Genomic DNA, 22,478 nt, shown 5'->3' on the forward strand with positions numbered 1-22,478 from the left:
CTGGTGGGCTGTGAGCAAGGCAGAGCTCTGGAGGGGGATGGGATGCTTAGGGGTGCAGTGGTGTCTGCCCATAACATTTCCAAGCTTTCTGGGCACGGTTCACAGGTGGTGGTGCTGCCACTGTGGACTTGGACTGGGCTCTTGGGTGACAAGGTTGGAAAAGCTTCCCTGTATCCTACTCTCTGGCAGGGGAGCTAGTCTAGGTCCTCAGGTATAACACCCAAGTTTCCTTTCTGGTTTTTTTTTTTTTTTTTTTTTTTTTTTAAGCTAGACATGAATCTGATTCTACAGCCAGTAAGTTCTAGCCATGATATCAGTTCACTGAAGGGGGGTAACTTTTGGTTCCTAGAAGTGCTGACAGAATGGCAGATGCCACAGGATAGTCATCTTTGTGCCCTGACCTCATCCCCATTCCCCGAGGCCACTCCTGATGGACCCTCAGTTGGGGCAGGGAGGCTGGGACTGGGGAAATGAGGTGCATTCCCCGTAGCTGGGAACTGAAGCAGGCCGGGTGACACCACTCTGAGTGAGGAGGGAAGGTGGCCTGGGCACTTGCCCTGTGACGTTCAGTGTGCTGTGAGCCTCAGGCCTGCTGAATAGATACCGTCCTTGCAAGGGTTGGATCTTGGAGCGGGTGTCTGTGACGGGTTCATGGAGCTCAGGGCTCTGCAGACAGCTGCTCCGTGCCCAAGGCCTTCCCTCTTCCAGCCTCAGCAGCTCTGCCTCCATCTGTCGGGTGAGACAGAACATACAGAAAGGATTCCATGGCTCTCCTTCCAGAGCAGGGGAGGAGATGATTCCAGACCACCGTGGAAGGCTGGACTCAGAGGTGGACTCGCAGTAAAGCAAGTGGAGTGAAACATTGGTTGTAGAAGACAAGCGGTGGGGCACAGGAGCATTCACTGTGGAATTCTTTCACCTTTTCTATCTTTGAAACTTTCAGATATGATGTCAGGAGTGAAAAATACCTGATTCAATTTAAATGGGAAGAAGGTATTTTGAGAGAAGGAGGGAGGAGGGGGATAAGATTTTCCTTGGGAAGTTGGGAGGAACTGGACCCTTCCAGAAGCTCGGACCTCCAGCGTGCTTCTGCATAGTTCTGGAGGCTCAGCCTCGGTCTCCTGCCTGGGTTTCCCATCGTTGCTGCATATACCTAGCTGGGGCTGGCCCTGTGCCCAGTCCTCAGATGAGAGAAATGGTTAATTCCACTTGGTCGTTTTCTTCTCCATCAGATCAAGTCAGGTTGTACTGTGCACTTAGTCATCCTCTGGGTAAATTTCCACAAGTGATGATTAGAAACACACTTTGAGTTGGAATCATGAAAATGCACCATGTGAGCCAGCGAAGCCCTGGGATGGCCGCAGAAGGCAATAGAGCCGATGGCGCTGTGCTCTCCACGGGTGGAAGAAGGGCGGCAGGAGCCTGCAGAGCCTAGGGGTTGGAATCCTTGCTACTGCCTGGCCCCAGGCCCTCCCCATGTGTCCTCTCAGTCCTAACTTGCTGTTTAGGAACATGCTGTCTCCACCCTGAGTTCCCACTGTCTTCCTGGAGTCTGGCCTCCTGTCTGAGGTGGGCTTCATGGTGGAAGAAGTAGGAAATTCTCAAAGGCGTTAGCCCCACACGTCCAGGGCGTGTGTAGGATGAGGCTTAGCCCTTTCCACATGTGTCTGATCAAAGATAAATGTCAAATTTGTTTTCCCCAGTTTGTTCCTGTGGTTCAAATGGAATATGTACTTGTGTCCTGCACAAATGCTTAACGTCGCACAGGGATGGCCCAGCCTCCTCTCCTAGGCTTTCGTGAACAGTGCCCAGGCTGTTCTGCCTCACTGCACGGAAGTGCCCTCTTGCTGGGGAGCTGGAGGTGCTTCTAACAGCGGAGAGTTCTCCATCCAGGCTGAGTTCCCCCGTGCCTGGCGCAGCCAGCCCGACCCCCATGCAGGGCACACTCCTGGGAGTTGCCCTCCCCACACACTGCATGGGAATTGACCATTTCCTCAGGGATGGCCGTTACAGCCCTGACGCCACCTGCAGTGACTCCGCAATAGGACAGCCCTCCAGAGAGCTCTCAGCAGAACGCTACCTGCCCGTGAAATAAAAATGCAAACTCTCATTCTGATTTTAAGATCTAATATGGGCCAGCATCCCAGTTATAATGGCCTTGAGATAAGTTATTTCTGTTTTTGGAAAAGCACTTTCCAAAATTATAATTATTTTAATAAGATGCCCAACTCATCTAGGGGTGATGGGGAACATGAGGAAGAGTGGATTTTACTTAATTTAGCCTTGGGTCATCTGCTTACATTTCATTCTTCCTTGCTGTGACAGTTTCTCCGCTCATTAGAAATCTGGAGAGAAATAGAAGAAAATGGAAGGCCAGTCCATTTGGTTGCTTTGTTGATGTCTGAGGACAGTGGTGGGTGGAGAAGGCGGCCAAGGTCGTGCTCTTGGCCTCCATGATGTTTTTGGAATTTCTGCACATACCTGTGCCTCCTGTTTGTCACCGTGTACCAGAGACAGTGTATTGCAGGGAAGCCTGTGTGCTGTCTTTCCAGTCTTCCCTTATCGTGGGCCAGCCATCATTCTTTAGCTCGTAGCTCTGAGGTCTTCCAGGAACAAGGCAGCTAGACTCTTGGTTGACTTATCTTCAAGTGACTCCTCAGGAAGGAATGTCCGCTGAGATGGCGATTCCGATTTCTGTTTAAAAAGCTTATCCTTAGTTGCTGAGAAATGAAAAAGAAAATATTCTCTGTTTTGGTTGGAGCCCCACAAAGCTAAAGTTGTGCATTCTCATGCTCCCTGGGCAGTGGCAATTAACTAACAAGCACTATTTAGGGAGCAGAGCCGAATTCTGCCGGCCCCCTGAAGAATACTGGTGCAAAGATCAAGGCACAAACAAGAGGGTGGCACAGTGACGGGGCTTATTACATTTGGAAGTAAGAAAACATGCAGCTTTGCCAAATGGGAAACGAACAGCCATGAGGCAAAAGAGCCCTCCTCAGAACTTGTTGCAGAATTTGGATCAAAGTCTCTCAGGCCGAGTTTGGAAACTCCAAGTAGTATATCAGGAAAGTGAGAAAAACCAGAGGGGGGACGGTGGCAGCATAGCACTGTTGGATGTATCAGAGGTCAGGAGAGGTCAGAAGGCAGCCCAGAGTCACACAGGAACAGTGTCTGTCCCAGAACATGGCATGGGTAAGCTCCACATTGCTACTGTTCCAGTTGTGGTCCTTGGGTCAGCAGCCCCAGCATGATGTGTGAACTTGTTAGCAGAGTCGTGGGTTCCACTGCTGATCGACCCAGTCAGCAACTGCATTTTTTCAAAATCTCCAGGTGGGTTATATGCACTGCCCTGGGAAATTGGAGAGGAAGTGTGAGAAAAACCATTTCCCCCTTCCAGCTTGCTGGTGTTCACTTGAGAAGCTGATTGGAGGCGACTGATCATTGTGTGTGTGAAGGGAGTATCCCTCCTTTGCGACTGCACCTGAAGCATCCCCTGTTGTGTTTCTTTCAGCCTTATCAGCAGCGACAGCTTCCTGTGTGACTGCCAGCTGAAGTGGCTGCCCCCGTGGCTAATTGGCAGGATGCTGCAGGCCTTTGTGACAGCCACCTGTGCCCACCCAGAATCACTGAAGGGTCAGAGCATTTTCTCTGTGCCACCAGAGAGTTTCGTGTGCGGTAAGACTGTCTTTGTAACTTTTTTTCTCCTTCATGAAGGGCAAGCAAGCCAGGAGGTACTCTTCATTATGGGAGTAATTCCTGTGATCAGAGTAAACCCCAGCCCGTGGTTACAGATCAGCTGCTGGATGCAATTTATTTCTTGCTGAAACCACACACAGTATTTACCGTAGAGTTGCCTCATTATGTGGTTCTTGGACGACATGCATTTAATCAGAAGGGAGTATAAGTTGGTTCCGTTACAAATCAGAATAATCAGTTACAGAAAGATAGTTCTGTTGTTTCAGAAGGGCTCTGGTGCCCGGGTTTAGCTGCGAATTTACTCAGTGTACGAGGCTGGGGTTTTAATGTGTGTTTCTTTCCAACCCCAAGAATGAAAGGTTAAATACAGGAAGAACAAGTCTCAGGAGAACAGTTGCTGTAGTAAAAATAATTCCTTGATGTTGACTTGTACTCTTGCTGTTTCTCCAAACCACTGAAATCTGCACTTGCAGCTTTACATTCTTTTTGCCTTCTGATTGCTGGAGCGTAGCTCTTGCCATCTTTTTGACTGGGAATCGGGATCCAAGTTTGGTTGCAGAGAGCACAGAAAATGCTGAACAGCTGAAAACACACAGGCAGGCTAGCTCAGACAGGATTGACACAGGCTCACGCTCAGGAAGACATGGTCATAAAATGAGATGAATTTTGAGTTTTTCCTGTTTCCTTGCTCTAAGCGGGAGCAAGAGTGGGATTCCCAGGCCTGACTGGAACTGCTGGGTAGGTGTAAGTCCCTCCTGCCTTTTGTGCTCACCGGTCTCCCTTGAGCCTTGAGATCCCTGCTGTGAGGATCCTAACCAGGAACTCACCCATCCATATGGCAACCCTTGTGGGCCACTTCTGTCTCCTACTTTCTGGCCATAGTAAGAGCCAGTGTGCCTGCTGGAGGCAAGATGTGTGTTCCCTCTTTCCATGCATCCAGCCCTACCTTCACCATCACCACTTCTGAGAACAGGCCTGCTGAACTTCCTCTGGATCCAGACCAGGGACACGTCTTAAACACACTGTGAACATGGCAGCAGCTCTCCAAACTCAGCTTTTCATACCGATCTGTCTTATGGAGCCTTCTCTGTGGCATCTAATGCTCGCACAGCTCCATTCTCCAGGCACAAAATGGCTGTATAATCCATTGTTCATTGGCCCATTGTCGTCAAGTCCTTGACCCTTAAATCGTTTATAGACCTCCCTCAAATAAAGCTTTCCGCCGCTCCCTCCCCTTTCCTGCCATAGGGCAGGCTTTCCCTCTGGGTGAGCCAGGTAGGACTTTGGTAAGTTCACCTAGCCCCCAGCCTGTGGCCCTGGCATATTCTGGATTGCAAGAGTTGTTTATTTCACATCTGTCATCCCCACCCCCACATTTTAGCTCAAGCTTCCCCCCTCTAAAAACATCAGGTGTTAATGGGAATCATGAAAACACTTGGCAGAAGATCAAGGTTTTAGGCTCTATGGGAGTCTCCCACTCCTTTTTTAAAAACAGAAACATAAGCACTGCACATCCACTAGGACAGCTCGAATCCAAAACTCAAAGAATAACAAGTGTTGCTGAGGATAGGGAGAACCCTCCTACACTGCTGGTGGGAGCGTAGACTGGGGCAGCCACTTTGGAAAACAGTCTCGGCAGTTCCTCAGTTCAACATACAGTTACGACATGACCTGGCAGTTCCACTCTTGGGTGTATACCTAAGAGAAATGAATGTATATGTTCACACAGAAACTTGTTCATGAATGTTCATAGCAGCATTATTCATAATGGCCAAAATATGGGCACAACCCAGGTATCAGTGGATGACTGGATAAACAAAAGGTGGTATAGCCATACAATGGAATATTCATTAGGCTGTGAAAGGAATCAGTAGTCCTGCAACATGAATGAACTTTGACAATGTCATGCTAAGTGGAAGAAGTCAGCCCCAAAAGACCATTAGATTATATGATTCCATTCATAGAAATGTCCAGAATGGGGAAATCTCTGGAGGTAGAGATTAGGTTAGTGGTAGTTTAAGGATGGGGAGGGATGGAAAGAGAGGGGTAATAGCTAAAATGTACAGCATTTCTTTTTGAAGTGATGAAAATGTTGTAAAATTGACTGTAGTGATGGTTGCCCATATTGGTGAGTATACCATCATGGTGAGTAAAAACCACTGAATTGTATACTTTAGATGAGTGAGTTGTAGTGTAGATGAACTATTCGCAATAAAGCTGCTTTTAAAAAGAAATATTTATATATCATAAAAATTTACCCCTTTAAAATGTATAAATTGATGGTTTTTATAGTAGTCACAACTGTGTAACCATCATTATTATCTAATTTTAGAACATTCTTATCACCACTAGAAGGATCCCCATACCATTAGTAATCACTCCCTATTCTCTGCCCCCAGGCCCTTGATAGCACTAATCTCATTGTGTCTCTATCATTTGCCTATTCTGGGCATTTAATATAAATGGAACCATACAATATATGGTCTCTTATAACTGGCTTTTCTCACTTAGCATAATTTTAAAGCATGTATCAGTACTTCTTTCCTGTTTTTAGTGGCTGAATAAATGGGTTTACATTTTATTTATCCATTTATCAGATGATGGACATTAGATTGTCCCCACTTTTTGGCTATTATGAATAATGCTGCTATGAAAATTCATATACAGGGTTTTGTGTGATTCTCTTGGGTACAAACCTAGGAATGGAATTGCTGGGTCATACGCTAACTCTGTGCTCAACTTTTTTGAGGGACCGCCAAACTGTTTTCCAAAGTGGCTTCATGATTTTACGTGCCCATCACCAATGCATGACAATTCCAATTTCTCCCCATTTTTGCTAGCATGTGTTATTAACTGTCTTTTTTATTTTGGATGTACTCGTGAGTGTAAAAGAGAGTCTCATGGTGGTTTTGATTTGCACTTCCCTAATGATTAATGATGTTAGGCATGTTTTCACATGCTTATTGGACACACACATATATATATATATATATCTTCTTTGGAAAAATAGCTATTTAAATCATTTGCCAGTATTCATTTGTCTTTTCATTGTTTAGTTGTAAGAGTTCTTTATATATTCTGGATATGAGACCTTCATAAGATACATGTTGTGCCAATATTTTCTCCCAGTCTGAGGGCTATTTTTCATTTTCTTGATAGTTGAAACGCAAAAGTTTTTAATTTTGATGAAGTTCAATATCTATTTTTTATTACGTATGCTTTTGATGTCATATCAAAGAAACTATTTGCCTGAGATAAGGTCACAAAGATTTCCTCCTTTAGTTTCTTCTAAGAGTTTTATAACTTTAGTGTTACAAAGCCCTTTGATTTTATTCTTTTCCAAAATTGTTGTGACTATTATGGATCCCTTGCCATTTCCCTATAATTTTTTGGATCAGCTTGTCAATTTCTGCAGTAAAGGAAATTGGGATGTGGGTTGCATTGAATCTATAGACTAATGGGAGAAGTATTGCCATCTTAACGGTATTGTCTTCCCAATCCATGAAGATGGGCTGTCTGTTCACCCTTTTTTTCTTAGCTTCTTAAAAATTTCTTTCAGTCATGTTTTGTCACTTTCAGTGTACACATCTTCAACTACTGTTAAAGGTATTTCTGTTTTTATTCTTTTTGCTATTGTAAATGAAATTCTTAAATATTGCAAGTATACAGAAATGTAATTGAATTTTGTATCTTAATCTTGTATCCTGCACCTATGTTGACATCATTTATTCTAAGTTTTTCCATAAATTTCTTAGGATTTTCTTTATATGTGATCATCATGTCATTTCAAAAAGGTAGTTTCACTTCTTCCTTTCCAGTCTGGGTGGCTTTCATTTCTTTCTCTAGCCTAATTGTGCTGGCTAGAAGCTGTAATACAAAGAAGAGTGAATTTGTGAGAGTTTTGGTGGGAAATCATGAGACATCCACCTAAAAGTCCTAATTTGGCTCCATCTAACTTCTTTTTAGTTATTATCTTTAAAAATCTTTAAAGGGCACCCAATTTTCTTCAATTAATAACGTAAAAAAGACTGCATTGATATGTTTAAATTCCCAGGACCCTCAGTTCTTTAGGGATGGACTAAATGGCTGGTATCATCACTCAAAGAGAGTTTCAAACTTGATGGAGGTTACGTTGAGAAATAAAGTTTATAATTTGGTTTTCCATCAACTTTTTGAAGTCCCCTCATAGTGTTGTTGAAGTCTTCTGTTTCCTTGATCTTCTGACTAGTTCTATCCGTTGTTGAAAGTGGGGTATTGAAGTGTACAAACTATTATTGTTGCACTATTTCTTCCTTTAATCTGGTCAGATTTTATGTTTTGTGGTGCTCCATTAGGTATATGTGTATTTATCATTTCTATGTGTTTCTGATGCATTGACCCTTTCACATTATAAAATATTATTATGTCTCTGTAGTAAACCCTATTTTGTCTGTTAGTAGTATGGACACTTTAGTTCTCTTTTGGTGACTGCTTATTTGTATCTTTGAATCCACGCTGTGTCTCTTGTAGGCTATAGCTGGATCATAGTTTTTTTATCCATTATGGTAATCTTTGCCTTTTGATTGGAGTGTTTAATTCATTTTCCTTTAATGCAATTACTAATAAGGTAGAGTTTGCCCCTTATTTCTTCTATGTGTCCTATCTTTTTGTTTCATTATTTTTCCAATACTGACTAGTTTTTTTATTGAATAGATATTTTCTGGTGTACTATTTTAATTCCGTTTTTTAAATACACACACAGGTATTTTTTAGTTATCTTCTTAGCTTTGCCCATAGGAATTAAAATTAACATCTTACAAAAATCTAGTTCAAATAAATAATGAAATTAACTTCAGTAATATGCAAAAATTATGTTCCTATTAAGATCGTTTTCTTCCTTTGTGTTACTGTTGTCGTACACATTACATTTTCATTAAGCCCATCAACACAGCCTTATAATTACTGCTTTATGTAGTTGTCTTTTAAATCAGGAGAAGCGAGTTACAAAAATACACGTATCCTGTGTAGTTACCTTTAATGGGATTTTTTATTTCTTGGTGTGGATTGGATTGCTATCTGATGTCCTTTCATTTCAGCCATACTAAATACTCTTCTGGATTTCTTGTGGGGCAGGTCTGATAAGTCAACTTGCTTTGTGTGTGTTTAAAATAAAAACATCAGAATGTTTTAATTTCCCCTTCATTTTTGAAGGATAGGTTTTTTAATACATAGAATTCATAGTTGAACGTCTTTCTTTCAGTAATTTGAATGTCTTCCTACTGCCTTCTGTTCTCTGTGGTTTCTGGTAAGAAATCAGCTGTTAATAATAATGGAGATCCCTTGAATGTGGTGAGTTGCTCCTCTTTTGTGTTTTCAAGATTCTTTGTCTTTGGCACCTGACAGCTTGACTATGATGCATCTGGGTTTGGATCTTTGAATTTATTCTACTTGGAGTTCATTAAGATTCTTGGATGTGTGGCTGCACATTTTTCATCAAATTTGGGGCCATTGTTTTGCAGATACTTTTTCTGTTCCTTTTTCTTTCTTCTTGGACTCCCATGATTTGTATGTTGTTGTACTTGATGCTGTCCCACAAGTCTCTGTGGTTCTGTTCATTTTACCTCATTCTTTTTTCTTTGTTTCTCAGACTAGATAATCTCAGTTGACTGTCTCAAGTTCCCTGCCAGCTCAGTTCTGCTGTCAAGCCCCTCTAGTGAATTTTTCATTTCAGTTATTGTACGTCTAAGTTTCAAAATTTCTACTTGGTTCATATCTATAATTTCTCTTTATTGCTATAAAATTTTCTCATATTTTTTTTTTTTTTTTTTTGGAGACAGAGTCTTGCTCTGTCACCCAGGCTAGAGTGCAGTGGTGTGATCTTGGTTCGCTGCAAGCTTTGCCTCCTGGGGTTCATGCCTTTCTCCTGCCTCGGCCTCCCTAGTAGCTGGGACTACAGGCACCTGCCACCACACCCAGCTAATTTTTTTTTTTTATTTTTTTTTAATTTTTAGTGGAGATGGGGTTTCACCATGTTAGCCAGGATGGTCTTGATCTCCTGACCTCGTGATCCTCCTGCCTCAACCTCCCAAAGTGCTGGGATTACAGGCGTGAGCCGCCCCACCTGGCCACTGTCCTTTGATTTTTTTAAGACATGGTTTCCTTGAGGTGTTTGAATATGCCTATAATTGCCTATTTAAAAAGTTTATTTAGTGAGTCTAAGTCTGGGCTCCCTCAGAGACAGTTTCTGTTGACTGCTTTTTTTCCTGTTTGAGTGTTTCATAATATTTTGTTGAAAATTGGGCATTTAAAATAAAATAATGTGGCAACTCTGGAAATTGGATATTCCCTTTCTCCTCCCCCAGGATTTGCTGCTGTTGCTGTTTATTGTTACAGCTTGCCTAGTGACTTTTCCTGGACAAAGGCTATATAAAGTCCGTCCCCTTAAGTCCCTGCTTGTTTAGTTTAGTGGTTAGCTAATGGTTAGACAGAGAAGTCCTTGTCACCACAACCACTGTCTCCTATCCTTTACCAAGGGCTTGTGTGTTTTGTGTTGGGGTGTGCCATCACTTCCTATTTGTGTAGACAGTCATGCTCAGCCACAGGTGAGAAATGAGGACCCCCTCAGGTCTTTCCTGGGTGTGCACATGGCCTTGCACCTGCGTGTGGCTGTCTAGATCCCCAGGAATGTATTGGACCTTTTCAAAGCCCACCATCAACACTGTATTCCCCACATTTTCCTTTATAGTTTTTTGGCCAGCTGCTTGTTTGCCCCATGGGTATTGTCCCCTCAGACAGCCGCACTGTTGAACAGTGGCTACTGATGGTTGTAGTCATGTGCCCTGGGGCTAGGGCTTCTCCTGCTGAGCAAACTAGATCAGGGCAGATCAATGCAAATCCTGTGAATGGGGCTTTCCATGTTGCTGTGAGATAAGCCACATGGTGTCATTTCTGAGGATGGGGCTTTTGGGGAGCCCATTCTGACCCTTCAGTGGTTGCTAGGCTGCTGGGTTTCAAGGCTCCCATGGAGCTGGGGAGGGAAGAATGGGGCTTAGGATTAAGTTAAAATACCACAAAGCTCACATTTCTGAGATGTTGCTATTTTCTTGACTCAACAATCCATGGATTGTTGTAAGCCTTCGGTTTTCCAGAATTCTGAAAAAGTTGCTTTTGACCATTTTTCCAGGTGTTTTCCTTGTTTTAATGGAGGTGCAGATTTTTGGAGGTCCTTATTCTGACATTTTGGAAGTGTTTTACACCCCCTCCTTTTGGAGTAAGGTTTGTGGGTAAGATCTCTGCAGTCATGACCAGTGGTGCCTGACTCTGTTTTGTGTGAAAGTCAGCAGGCAGAGCCAGTTGTCTTAAGGAAACTGCCGGCTGGCTGGTTTGAGAACTGAGAAGTGGTGGGTTAATTTCTAATCAAGGAGTGTGATCATAAAGGTGATCAGTACTCACAGACTTATAATTAGATGAGGTCAGATGTCCATGGTGCAACTCTTACGGCATCTGGTGGGGCTGAGGATGCACAGGGACCTCAAGCTCTGGTTGCTGCTTGGTATCTGTGTCAGTTTTTGTTACCATGAACAGCAGCTGGTTCCTTTGTGTACCAAGAACCCGGCGCTTTACAGTTGACCCTTCTCTCCCCAGATGACTTCCTGAAGCCACAGATCATCACCCAGCCAGAAACCACCATGGCTATGGTGGGCAAGGACATCCGGTTCACATGCTCAGCAGCCAGCAGCAGCAGCTCCCCCATGACCTTTGCCTGGAAGAAGGACAATGAAGTTTTGACCAATGCAGACATGGAGAACTTTGTCCATGTCCACGCACAGGACGGGGAAGTGATGGAGTACACCACCATCCTGCACCTCCGCCAGGTCACTTTTAGGCACGAGGGCCGCTACCAATGTGTCATCACCAACCACTTTGGCTCCACCTATTCACATAAGGCCAGGCTCACCGTGAATGGTATGGAAACACCATCTTTGTTATAGTACCAGAATCCTACAAAGCACACTCCTGATTGCCTTTTCAGCTTTCCATGTAGAGATGACTGAGACATGACACACACATGCTTCTGTGGGGCACTATTAAATCATACTGTTGCCTGGGTTTGCCCCAGAACAAGTTTTGCAGATTTCAAGGGTTATTCTCAATGAGTTACTTGTTTTTGGTGAGTTTTAAAAATCTAGTTATTGGCCGGGTGCTGTGGCTCATGCCTGTAATCCCAGCAGTTGGGAGGCTGAGGTGGGCAGATCACTTGAAGCCAGGAGTTCGAGACTAGTGTGGCCAACATAGTGAAACCCCGTCTCTACTAAAAATACAAAAATTAGCCAGGTGTGGCGGCACATGCCTGTAATCCCAGCTACTTCGGAGGCTGAGGCACGAGAATTGCTTGAACCCAGGAGGTGGAGGTTGCAGTGAGCCAAGATCGCTCCACTGCATTCCAGCCTGGGTGTCAAAGTGAGACTGTCTCAAAAAAAAAAAAAAAAAAAAAAAACTAGTTATTATGTTAAGTCAAATTGTGGAGAGCTAAGCCTTGTGTTTTTGTCCAATTCTTATCCTCTATAAGCCAAGAGATCTGGTTTCCAAATTCCAAATATCCCCTTAGCCTGGAGAAGCTGCTGTCCTTTGAGTAGATGGCACAGCATTGGAGTTGGAGGCTAGCTACTGCTCCAGAGGCTGTGGAGTGCAATGCTGGTGGGAGCCCTGGCCTGAAAGACACAGTGTCCTGGCAGTTGACAGGTTTTTACTCATTAACCAGCCTTAGAGCTTGTCAAGGGGACCATGTGTTATTGTGTGTTTGGAGGAGAGGGGTGGGGAGTAGATAGCCTGAAGAGTTTAGTTAAAAAGAATTGGCTTGAGAATCATCAGAATGCTGGATCTGCTGTGCTCTTTAAGCCCCCACAGATCACAGCGAAACACCTTCTTTACCACACTGTAGTGGGGTTGTCTTGGCTTATTTCAAGTCCTCACAGCTTCTGGAAGACTCAGCCGTTAGACTCTCCCCGAAATTGACGTTGACAGGAACTCTGGTGGTGCCTGACACGTGGCTGGATGCGTCCCACTCTGTCGGGACATCGATCTTTAGGCTGAGCAAACTAGCAAGCTGCATGCTTCCTGCCTGGGTATACGGCAGTGGGCAGGAACAGCCTAGGTGAACAAACATCCAAATGGATGAGCCATCCCATTCATCCCATGAACACCCATCCAAACGGATGAGCCATCCCATTGCTCTCCCAAGGTGGAGGCATGCCCACCTTCCCTCTCTAATTCCATCTCCACAGCCTCTCTCTTGGTGGGTAAAGCAGGCAAGCATCAGGCCTACCTAGTGTGGATGGGCACACCCTGCAAGCCCCCGTATAGGCATTGCCATGTAGAGTAAAAGCCTTTGCTTTGAATGGACTATAGCCAGCCTAGGGTGTACAATGCAAGGCTGATGGAAGTGTTCCAACTGTGGTGGGAGAAGCTGGGGGTTCCTGATTCACAGGTGGCAGGAGTGGTCCTGGGCAGACATTAGGAGAAAAGAAGTGAACTGGCACTGGGCACAGTGACAGGTAGGTGCTTGCCAGAGGACTTCCTGCTTTTGCATCGAGCTGTCCCATAACCCAACCCTGTATACTTACGTTTTCCAGTGTTGCCGTCATTCACCAAAACGCCCCACGACATAACCATCCGGACCACCACCATGGCCCGCCTCGAATGTGCTGCCACAGGTCACCCAAACCCTCAGATTGCCTGGCAGAAGGATGGAGGCACGGATTTCCCCGCCGCCCGTGAGCGACGCATGCATGTCATGCCAGATGACGACGTGTTTTTCATCACTGATGTGAAAATAGATGACGCAGGGGTTTACAGCTGTACTGCCCAGAATTCAGCCGGTTCCATTTCAGCTAATGCCACCCTGACTGTCCTAGGTTTGCCTATTGCTCTACTGTGTGTGTGAGTGTGTGAGAGAGAGAGAGAGAGACTCTCAAATGCTGTGTGTGGCCAGTGGCGGTATGCGTTGTGGGCCTTTCAACCCTGTTTGAAATTTGGGGCTGCTTGTTTCTGTCTCTTTAAAAGAAATGATAGCTGGTGAATTAAGAGTCTTCATAGGGTTTAACTACAGAACACTTTAAGAATTGGACAGGATGGATGTGGGCTTGGTCAAGAATAAGGACACAGGCCTGACACAAGACAGTTAGGGAATAGCAGGGGCTTTTGTCAGCAGAAGTTCACTCTCCCTGTGGAAGCCACTCCCAGAATGGAGATGACTTAGTCAATGAGTTTGAAGGGTCTTCTCCAAAGCTTGCCACTCTGAGACAAAATCGCAGATGCATCTCATTGATATGTTGGATTGTCCGTTGTCCAGAAGACAGGGCAGAGCCAGAGCAACCGAGGCGGTGAGAATGACTAAGATCTCTGTTGCCCTCTTGTAGAGACCCCATCCTTGGCGGTGCCCTTGGAAGACCGTGTGGTATCTGTGGGAGAAACAGTGGCCCTGCAATGCAAAGCAACGGGGAACCCTCCACCCCGCATCACCTGGTTCAAGGGGGACCGCCCGCTGAGCCTCACTGAGCGGCACCACTTGACCCCTGACAACCAGCTCCTTGTGGTTCAGAACGTGGTGGCAGAGGACGCGGGCCGATATACCTGTGAGATGTCCAACACCCTGGGCACGGAGCGAGCTCACAGCCAGCTGAGCGTCCTGCCTGCAGCAGGCTGCAGGAAGGATGGGACCACGGTAGGCATCTTCACCATTGCTGTCGTGAGCAGCATCGTCCTGACGTCACTGGTCTGGGTGTGCATCATCTACCAGACCAGGAAGAAGAGTGAAGAGTACAGTGTCACCAACACAGGTCAGGCCCTGCCAGCGGAGCTGACTTTCAAGGAGGGAGGAATGGCAGTGATGCTGGGGAACTGGGCCGGGTTCCAGTGGCTTTTGAAAGAATCACAGTGTGTTCAGAACTCCTGAGGCTTTAGTCCCACTAATTCCATTTTAACTTTGAGGAACTTAACCTTAAACAGGAATACTCTCAAATACAAGTAACTGACACACCGTGCAGTTTTCCCTCTCTTTGCTAACTCAGAGGCCGCCTATGCACAGGCCCTGCTGCCACGTAGTAGGTTGTTCCTGAAACAGCGCGGTGCTTCTGTGAGCCCCGGCTTTCCATCACTGGTCTCCACTTGTGGCGTCTGGCATCTGCCGGCTGCGCTCTTCACACTGGGTGTACGGTAAAGCTGAGCAGGCTCTGGGAGGGCCTGTTGTGTACATGGACTCCATGCCATCTCTGCACAGCCCTGATGGTCGTCACTGGGAGGATCCCCTTTCTGAGCTTGACAATGAATGTGTGTCTGCATTTCTTGTCACTAAGACCCTGGTGTTTTATTTGTTCTGTCTCCTTGCAGATGAAACCATCGTGCCACCAGATGTTCCAAGCTACCTCTCTTCTCAGGGGACCCTTTCTGACCGACAAGAAACCATGGTCAGGACCGAGGGTGGCCCTCAGGCCAGTGGGCACATTGAGAGCAATGGTAAGGCCTCAGTAACTGTGAAGCAGAGCTCTGCTGTGACTGTGTCTCTGGGTGCTGGAGGTGGCCTCCAGCTCTTTACAGGGCAGGTACCTGGCATTAGATGGGGCAGACTTGGTGAACTAGAAGGCTGTATGACTAAGGGCTGCTATTTTGGACCCAGTCTTTATGAGTTCTGCAAGGTTTTAAAGTCCTGTCCCCTCAGGAAGCCACTGGATTGGGCTTAGCATCTCCCTGGCAGGATAAAGTAGGCTTGCCTGGAGTAGCAGCTGGAAAGGGCATTACGGTGCATGAACCCAGCCAACCCATTCCTTACATGGGGAACGTGCCCAGGTCTGCTCTGTGATCCAGTCTTACACTGGAAAGCTGTCACCAGGATGAGGTACTTCCAACGGTGGGGCCTCTGAGCACTTGCCTGAGACCGTAGAGGCTCACCCTGAGAGAGCTGCTCGTTTCACAAGGCCGGCCTGCCTGCTGGGAAGTAGTAGTAGAAAACACGCTGCTTGCCAGACCAGCAGCCCCACTGCTCTGAAGCACTTTTTTAAAAAAATGACTGTTCTAGCAGCCTTGCTCATTCCTTTCACAAGGCTTACTGTGAAATATCAAGCCCAGAGTTTCTGATCGTGTTGGAATCCACTGCAGGTGTCTGTCCAAGAGATGCAAGCCACTTTCCAGAGGCCGACGCTCACAGCGTTGCCTGCAGGCAGCCAAAGCTCTGTGCTGGGTATCACAAAGAGCCGTGGAAAGCGATGGAGAAAGCTGAAGGGACACCTGGGCCACATAAGATGGGTATGAGATGCTTCCCATCGGAAGTAGTTTCTTTCTGCAATGGAAATTTGGGCTGACCTAGTCACTACATCAAAGGGGGAGACACATTCCTAGTCCACAGCTGTCTCCAAATTGGGTATTCAGTATATAAATGGGAAGCTCAGGCCTGGCTCTCTTAATTCCAGGATAGTTTCTCCTAAATAAATCTATGGCATGGTAAGCCTGAGCATGAATTTTCTAGATTTATAAGCAACTTAAATAAGGGGCAAGGCACAAACGAAGTGTAGAGTTTCAGTCAGCACTTTTTCACCAGGGCTATTTTGAGGCTTAATTTCTAATTGTTGAAAAGACCCAACACTGCATGGTACCTAACGCTAATGGCTTTTCCCCCCGCCCGAAGCAGTAACACTACATTCTCTGAGTATGAAATTCACTGTAAACACAAAAGACCCCACAGTTCATGAGTGACTTGGTGTTTGCCCAGTCCTTTCTCTGGGGACATAGTTGGGGGAAAGGGGAAGCATGCATACAGTGTTTGCAGTCAGGGTTCTCACCTTGCACAGCGGAGCTAAGCAGCCTGCCCTCTGTGTGGAGACGAAGACTCCCACAGCAGTGACTCTAACCCATCTTTGGTGCTGTCCTTCAGAACACGGTGGCCGGGATGTATGCAGTGACTGCAACACCGAAGTGGACTGTTACTCCAGGGAACAAGCCTTCCACCCCCAGCCTGTGTCCAGAGACAGCACGCAGCCAAGTGCGCCAAATGGCCCGGAGCCGGGTGGGAGTGACCAAGAGCATTCTCCACATCACCAGTGCAGCGGGACTGCCGCTGGATCCTGCCCCGAGTGCCAGGGGTCGCTCTACCCCAGTAACCACGATAGAATGCTGACGGCTGTGAAGAAAAAGCCAATGGCATCTCTAGATGGGAAAGGTAACTTTTTACTGTCTTCTGAGGAGTTACTAACAGGTGGGTTGGGAGCTGCTTCAGCGGTCAAGTGGGGGTCTGACAGGTCCTTTCTTTCCTTGTAGGGGATTCTTCCTGGACTTTAGCAAGGTTGTATGACCCGGACTCCACAGAGCTACAGCCTGCATCTTCATTAACTTTAGGCAGTCCAGAGCGCGCAGAAGCCCAGTACTTGCTTGTTTCCAATGGCCGCCTCCCCAGAGCATGTGACTCCAGTCCCGAGTCCACGCCAGTGACAGGACAGCTCCCCGGGAAACAGAGGGTGCCACTGCTGTTGGCACCAAAAAGCTAGGTTTTGTCTACCTCAGTTCTTGTCATACCAATCTCTACGGGAAAGAGAGGTAGGAGAGGCTGTGAGGAAGCTTGGGTTCAAGCGTCACTCATCTGTACATAGTTGTAACTTCCATGTGGAGTATCAGTTGCTCACAGGACTTGCATCTGAAGCACAGAAACGCAAGAGGGGATTTATGTACAAAAGGCAAAAAGAGTATTTGATATCATTGTACATAAGAGTTTTCAGAGATTTCATATATATCTTTTACAGAGGCTATTTTAATCTTTAGTGCATGGTTAACAAAAAAATTATTATACAATTTTGACAATATTATTTTTCATATATCAGGTTGCTGTTTAATTTTGGAGGGGGGGTGGGGAAATAGTTCTGGTGCCTTAACGCATGGCTGGAATTTATAGAGGCTACAACCACATTTGTTCGCAGGAGTTTTTGGTGGGGGTGGGAAGGATGGAAGGCCTTGGATTTATATTGCACTTCATAGACCTCTAGGCTGCTGCGCGGTAGGACTACACATGGGCCGGAAGGAGCTTCAGGTGAGCACTGCTCATGTGTGGATGCCCCTGCAACAGGCCTCCCTGTAGAGCCAGGGGTGCAGGTGCCATCCACACTTGCAGTGAATGGCTTTTCCTTTTAGGTTTAAGTTCTGTCTTTAAGGCGTAGAATGAGGGTTGTTAATCCATCAATCACAAGCAAAAGGTCAGAACAGTTAAACACTGCCTTTCCTCCTTCTCTTATTTTATGATAAAAGCAAATGTAGCCTTCTCAGTATCATTCGATTGCTATTTGAGACTTTTAAATTAAGGTAAAGGCTGCTGGTGTTGGTACCTGTGGATTTTTCTATACTGATGTTTTCGTTCTGCCAATATAATGAGTATTACATTGGCCTTGGGGGACAGAAAGGAGGAAGTTCTTACTCTTCAGGGCTACCTTATTTCTACTAAGGATCCAGAGCAGGCCTGTCCATGCCATTCCCTTGCACAGATGAAACTGAGCTGGGACTGGAAAAGACTTAGCCCTTGACCTGGGTTCTGGGTATATTTGCACTTTTGAGACTGGTAGCTAACCATCTTGTGAGTGCCAATGTGTAAAATAGAAACAAGGTCCTTAAAATGTTCCTTTGGCCAAAAGCTGAAGGGAGTTACTGAGAAAATAGTTAACAATTACTGTCAGGTGTCATCACTGTTCAAAAGGTAAGCACATTTAGAATTTTGTTCTTGACAGTTAACTGACTAATCTTACTTCCACAAAATATGTGAATTTGCTGCTTCTGAGAGGCAATGTGAAAGAGGAAGTATTACTTTTATGTACAAAGTTATTTATTTATAGAAATTTTGGTACAGTGTACATTGAAAACCATGTAAAATATTGAAGTGTCTAACAAATGGCATTGAAGTGTCTTTAATAAAGGTTCATTTATAAATGTCAGTATAGTTGGTGGTCCTTCTTTCTTTTACAAACGCAGTCATTCTGCCTTTAATTATCTTCCCCCAAAAAAGAAAAAAAAAAAAATAGGCGAAGCAAAATCATATACTGTTTGCTCCGGGGCAGACAACACTGCTAGATTCAACACTGAGATTTTGTTCTGGATTTTTCTCCACCTGGAGCTTGTTAGTCAAGCTCTAAGATCCCAAAGTGTGGTGACCTTTCCATTTCATCCTGCCTACTTCTAGCAACGCTGCTTTCAAAGCTGGCCCAGGCCCTCCTTTCAGCCTGACATGAGAATGGCAAGAATAGCTCACCCACTATGCCCTCCTGCACAAAGCCAGCTGGGCCCACCTACTCACTTGAGTTGCAGCTGCCTTCTCTCACACACCACAGGGGGCGCTGGACACATCTCTGTAAAATGGGTGAAATCTGAGGGTAATTAAAACCAGCAGCCTAGTTACCCAGAGAGTGCTTGCTATGTACCTGTAGTTCATTTTCAACAAAGCCTACCCTTACACAACAGGAATTAACTAGGGGGAGAAACACACACATACACAACTTCTTCCCCAAGTCTCCTTTTCCCAAACAAGCTATTCTTTTAAAATTATAACCATCTTGCCTTCTGCTGAATCCACCATCAGGTGGCAAGAAATGAAAGATCAGATACAGATCAAATGAAAGCTCTAAAAGGCCTGGCCTCAGCATTACCAAACTTATTTATTAAGAGGTTCTGAGGAAATTGTTCAGAGTACCGCCACAGACCCCGTTTTCTTCTCTTCGCTCTCTGGCATACAGGCCAATGACTTCATACCAGCCAGCCTATACCACGGATGGCACAATCTCGATGCCGGCATCTTAGCAGAACTGGTCTTCAGCACTGGGGCCTATAGTTCAGACAGCTGCTCAGCGGAAGAGGGTTTACACTTGGAGGCCCCTCTCTTGACAGAAGTGGAGGTGAGGCTGTCTCTGCTTCAAGGACTCTTTATGCCAACTTCCAACAGCAAGCTGTGTGTTCGGTCATAAGCCCCCAGAAAGATGAAACCTCCCAGACTGATGGCTGCAATTCGAGGGAAGACACCTGCAAATAATCTAGAGGAAAAAACAGGATTTTTAATGTTGTGCGTATTTAAAAAAAGGTTAAATTCTAATACCCACAGCTTGCTCAGCTCAATACAACACCATGCTCATTAGTGGCTAACTACCAAACAGCTTGTGAACACTCCCAAATAAGGCAAGTAATGGCTGTGTCCCAACAATAGTTCTAAAACTTTCATGCCATTTTTCCCTTTGAAAGATGAAACTGACTTTTTTAAAAAAGGCGTTCAAGAGCTGAATCCTAGGTAAGGCTGGAAGGCACTTCCCAGCCCACACCTCTAAAGTGATCTCCAGGGGTTGCTCAGTGAAGAGATTTTTGGGCAATGCTGCCACTCCATCCACTGACTCAGTTGCATTTTGTCCTTCGAGACCCCAAAACATGATGTCACAACAACGAGTTGAACCTCCATGGATTCCCTATGTTCCTTTTCTGTCTAAAGGCATGAAAGGCAAATGGGCTGTGGCTGTGAAGGGGGCAGCATGCCTCCACCTGCACAGTCCCTGCACAGTCCCTTGGTATCACAGAAGGCTGCTAACCAGCCAAGGTGCAATGTAGAATAATAAGAGCAATGCAAAGTAAAACTATAATGCCACGAGGATACAAGTTGGGGATTCATTGTTTAAAACTGCCCCCCTCCCCATACCTACTCAGATACTTGTTCAAAAATTTTCATTGTGGCATTGCTGATGGTGATATAAGTTATGGCACAGTATAAACATACAGTGGAGGATTATGTAGCTGATAAAGATGAGGAAATCTACAGATGCCAACATAAAAAAATTACAAAACAGGTTTAAAAAACTTAAGTCCAACGGCTATGATTCCATATCTAAAAGGCAAGCCAGGGATGTGTCTTAAACCCTAAACTGAATGCCTGCTGCCTGTGGATTACAGGACACATTCCTGGCCCATGCTTCCATAACCTTTGAACCTTTTGACCAAGGGTATAATCATGACTCAGATATTTCAAGTTTGGTCCCAGGCCAAGTTTGGCCACCATAATAAAATGAATATTGCAATAAAGCAAGCCATTCAAATTTCTTGGTTTCCCAGGGCACAGAAAAGTTATGTTTCTACTACAGTCTATTAAATATGCAGTAGCAATTATGTCTAAAAATTGTACATACCTTAATTTTAAAATGCTTTATTGCTAAAAAATGCTCACGAGCATCTGAGCCTGCAGTAAATTGTAGTCTTTTGGCTGGTAGAGGGTCTTGCTTTGAATGATGGCTGCTAACTGACCAGGGTAGTAGCTGCTGAAGGTTGGAGTGGCTGTGGAAATTTCTAAAAATAGTAATTGGTGCATTGATGGACTCTTCTTTTCATGAAAGATTTCTCTGTAGCACACAATACATTTTGCCCACATTAGAACCTCTTTCAAAATTAGAGTCAATCGTCTCAAACTCTGCCACTGTTTTCTCAACTAAATTGATGAAATATTCTAAATCCTTTATCGTAATTTCAGCAATGTTCACCGTATCTTCACCAGGAGTAGATTCATCTCAATAGATCACTTTCTTTGCTCACCCATAAGAACCAACTCCTCATCCGTTCAAGTTTGATCATGAGATTGTGGCAATTCTTCATATCTTCAGGCTCCACTTCTGACTATAGTGGTCTTACTATTTCTAGTACATCTAGTATGTGTTTCCCTCCACTGGTCAGCCATGAGGATTGGAATCAACTTCTTCCAAAGTCCCAGCATGGTCAATATTTTGACCTCCTACGAAGCCACGAATGTTCTTACTGGTATCTAGAATGGTGACTCCTTTCTAGAAGGCTTCCAATTTACTTTGCCCACATCTAGCAAAGGAATCACTGTTGATGCAGCTGTAGCCTTATGAAATTTAATAAAACCTGAAAGTTAAAAGTAACTCCTTGATCCACAGGCTAAGGAATGGATGTTGATAGCAGGCATGCAAACAACACTCATCTCCATCAGAACTCCAGGGTGACCAGGTACACTGTCAATGAGCGGTAATATTTTTAAAAGAATCTTTTCCTCTGAGCACTAGGTCCCAGCAGTGGGCTTAAAATATTCAAGAAAGCATGCTGTAAACAGATGTGCTGTCGTTCAGGCTTTGTTGTTGCATTTCTACAGCAGAGGCAGAGTCGATTTAGCATCATTCTTAAAGGCTCTAGGATTTTCAGAAGAGTCAATGAGCACTGGCTTCAACTTAAAGATACCAGCTGCATTAGCCCCTAACAAGAGAGTCAGCCAGTCCTTTGAAGCTTTGAGGCCAGGCATTGATGTCTCCTCTCTAGCTAGGAAAGTCCTAGATGGCATCTTCTTCTAATCGAAGGCTGTTTCATCTACCCTGAAAATCTGTTGTTTAGTGTTAGCGCCTTCATCGATGATCTTAGCTAGATCTGGGTAACTTGCTGCAGCTTCTCCATCAGCACTTGCCACTTCACCTTACACTTCTGTGTTACAGAGATGACTTCTTTCCTTAAACTTCATGAATCAACCTCTCCTAACTTCAAACCCCGCAGCTTCCTCACCTCTCTCAGCCTTCAGGGAAGAGAGTCAATGCCTTGCTCTGGATTAGGTTTTGGCTTAAGGGGATATTGTGGCAGGTCTGATCTTCTATCCAGACCAAACTTTCTTCGTATCTGCAATGAGGCTGTTACACTTACAATTTGTGTATTCACTGGATAGCACTTTTCATTTCCTTCAAGAACTTTTCCTTTGCATTTACAACTTGGTTAACTGTCACAAGAGGCCTAGATTCTGGCCTATCTCA

The 22,478-nt window shown here is 45.1% G+C and overlaps 2 protein-coding genes across 4 annotated transcripts in view; one reads left to right on the forward strand and one right to left on the reverse strand.

Annotated features, from left to right (window-relative positions):
* Window positions 1-18,638, forward strand: part of LRIG1 (leucine rich repeats and immunoglobulin like domains 1) — a 121,958-nt gene extending 103,320 nt beyond the window's left edge. For both annotated transcript variants that reach the window (XM_024244385.3, XM_054551904.2), the window contains 8 exons: window positions 3,512-3,675; window positions 11,320-11,640; window positions 13,308-13,589; window positions 14,094-14,513; window positions 15,064-15,189; window positions 15,829-15,975; window positions 16,601-16,885; window positions 16,984-18,638. In XM_024244385.3, the coding sequence (XP_024100153.2) occupies window positions 3,512-3,675; window positions 11,320-11,640; window positions 13,308-13,589; window positions 14,094-14,513; window positions 15,064-15,189; window positions 15,829-15,975; window positions 16,601-16,885; window positions 16,984-17,210 (1,972 nt within the window). In that variant the 3' untranslated portion in view covers window positions 17,211-18,638. The remainder of the gene's footprint in view (window positions 1-3,511; window positions 3,676-11,319; window positions 11,641-13,307; window positions 13,590-14,093; window positions 14,514-15,063; window positions 15,190-15,828; window positions 15,976-16,600; window positions 16,886-16,983) is intronic.
* A 698-nt stretch (window positions 18,639-19,336) lies between these two features.
* The window catches only part of SLC25A26 (solute carrier family 25 member 26), a 166,930-nt gene continuing 163,788 nt past the window's right edge, over window positions 19,337-22,478 (reverse strand). For both annotated transcript variants that reach the window (XM_054551905.1, XM_009238824.4), the window contains one exon: window positions 19,337-19,727. In XM_054551905.1, coding sequence (XP_054407880.1) covers window positions 19,610-19,727 — 118 coding nt within the window. In that variant the 3' untranslated portion in view covers window positions 19,337-19,609. The remainder of the gene's footprint in view (window positions 19,728-22,478) is intronic.

Source organism: Pongo abelii, chromosome 2, assembly GCF_028885655.2.
Source record: "Pongo abelii isolate AG06213 chromosome 2, NHGRI_mPonAbe1-v2.0_pri, whole genome shotgun sequence".
Taxonomy (NCBI): domain Eukaryota; kingdom Metazoa; phylum Chordata; class Mammalia; order Primates; family Hominidae; genus Pongo; species Pongo abelii.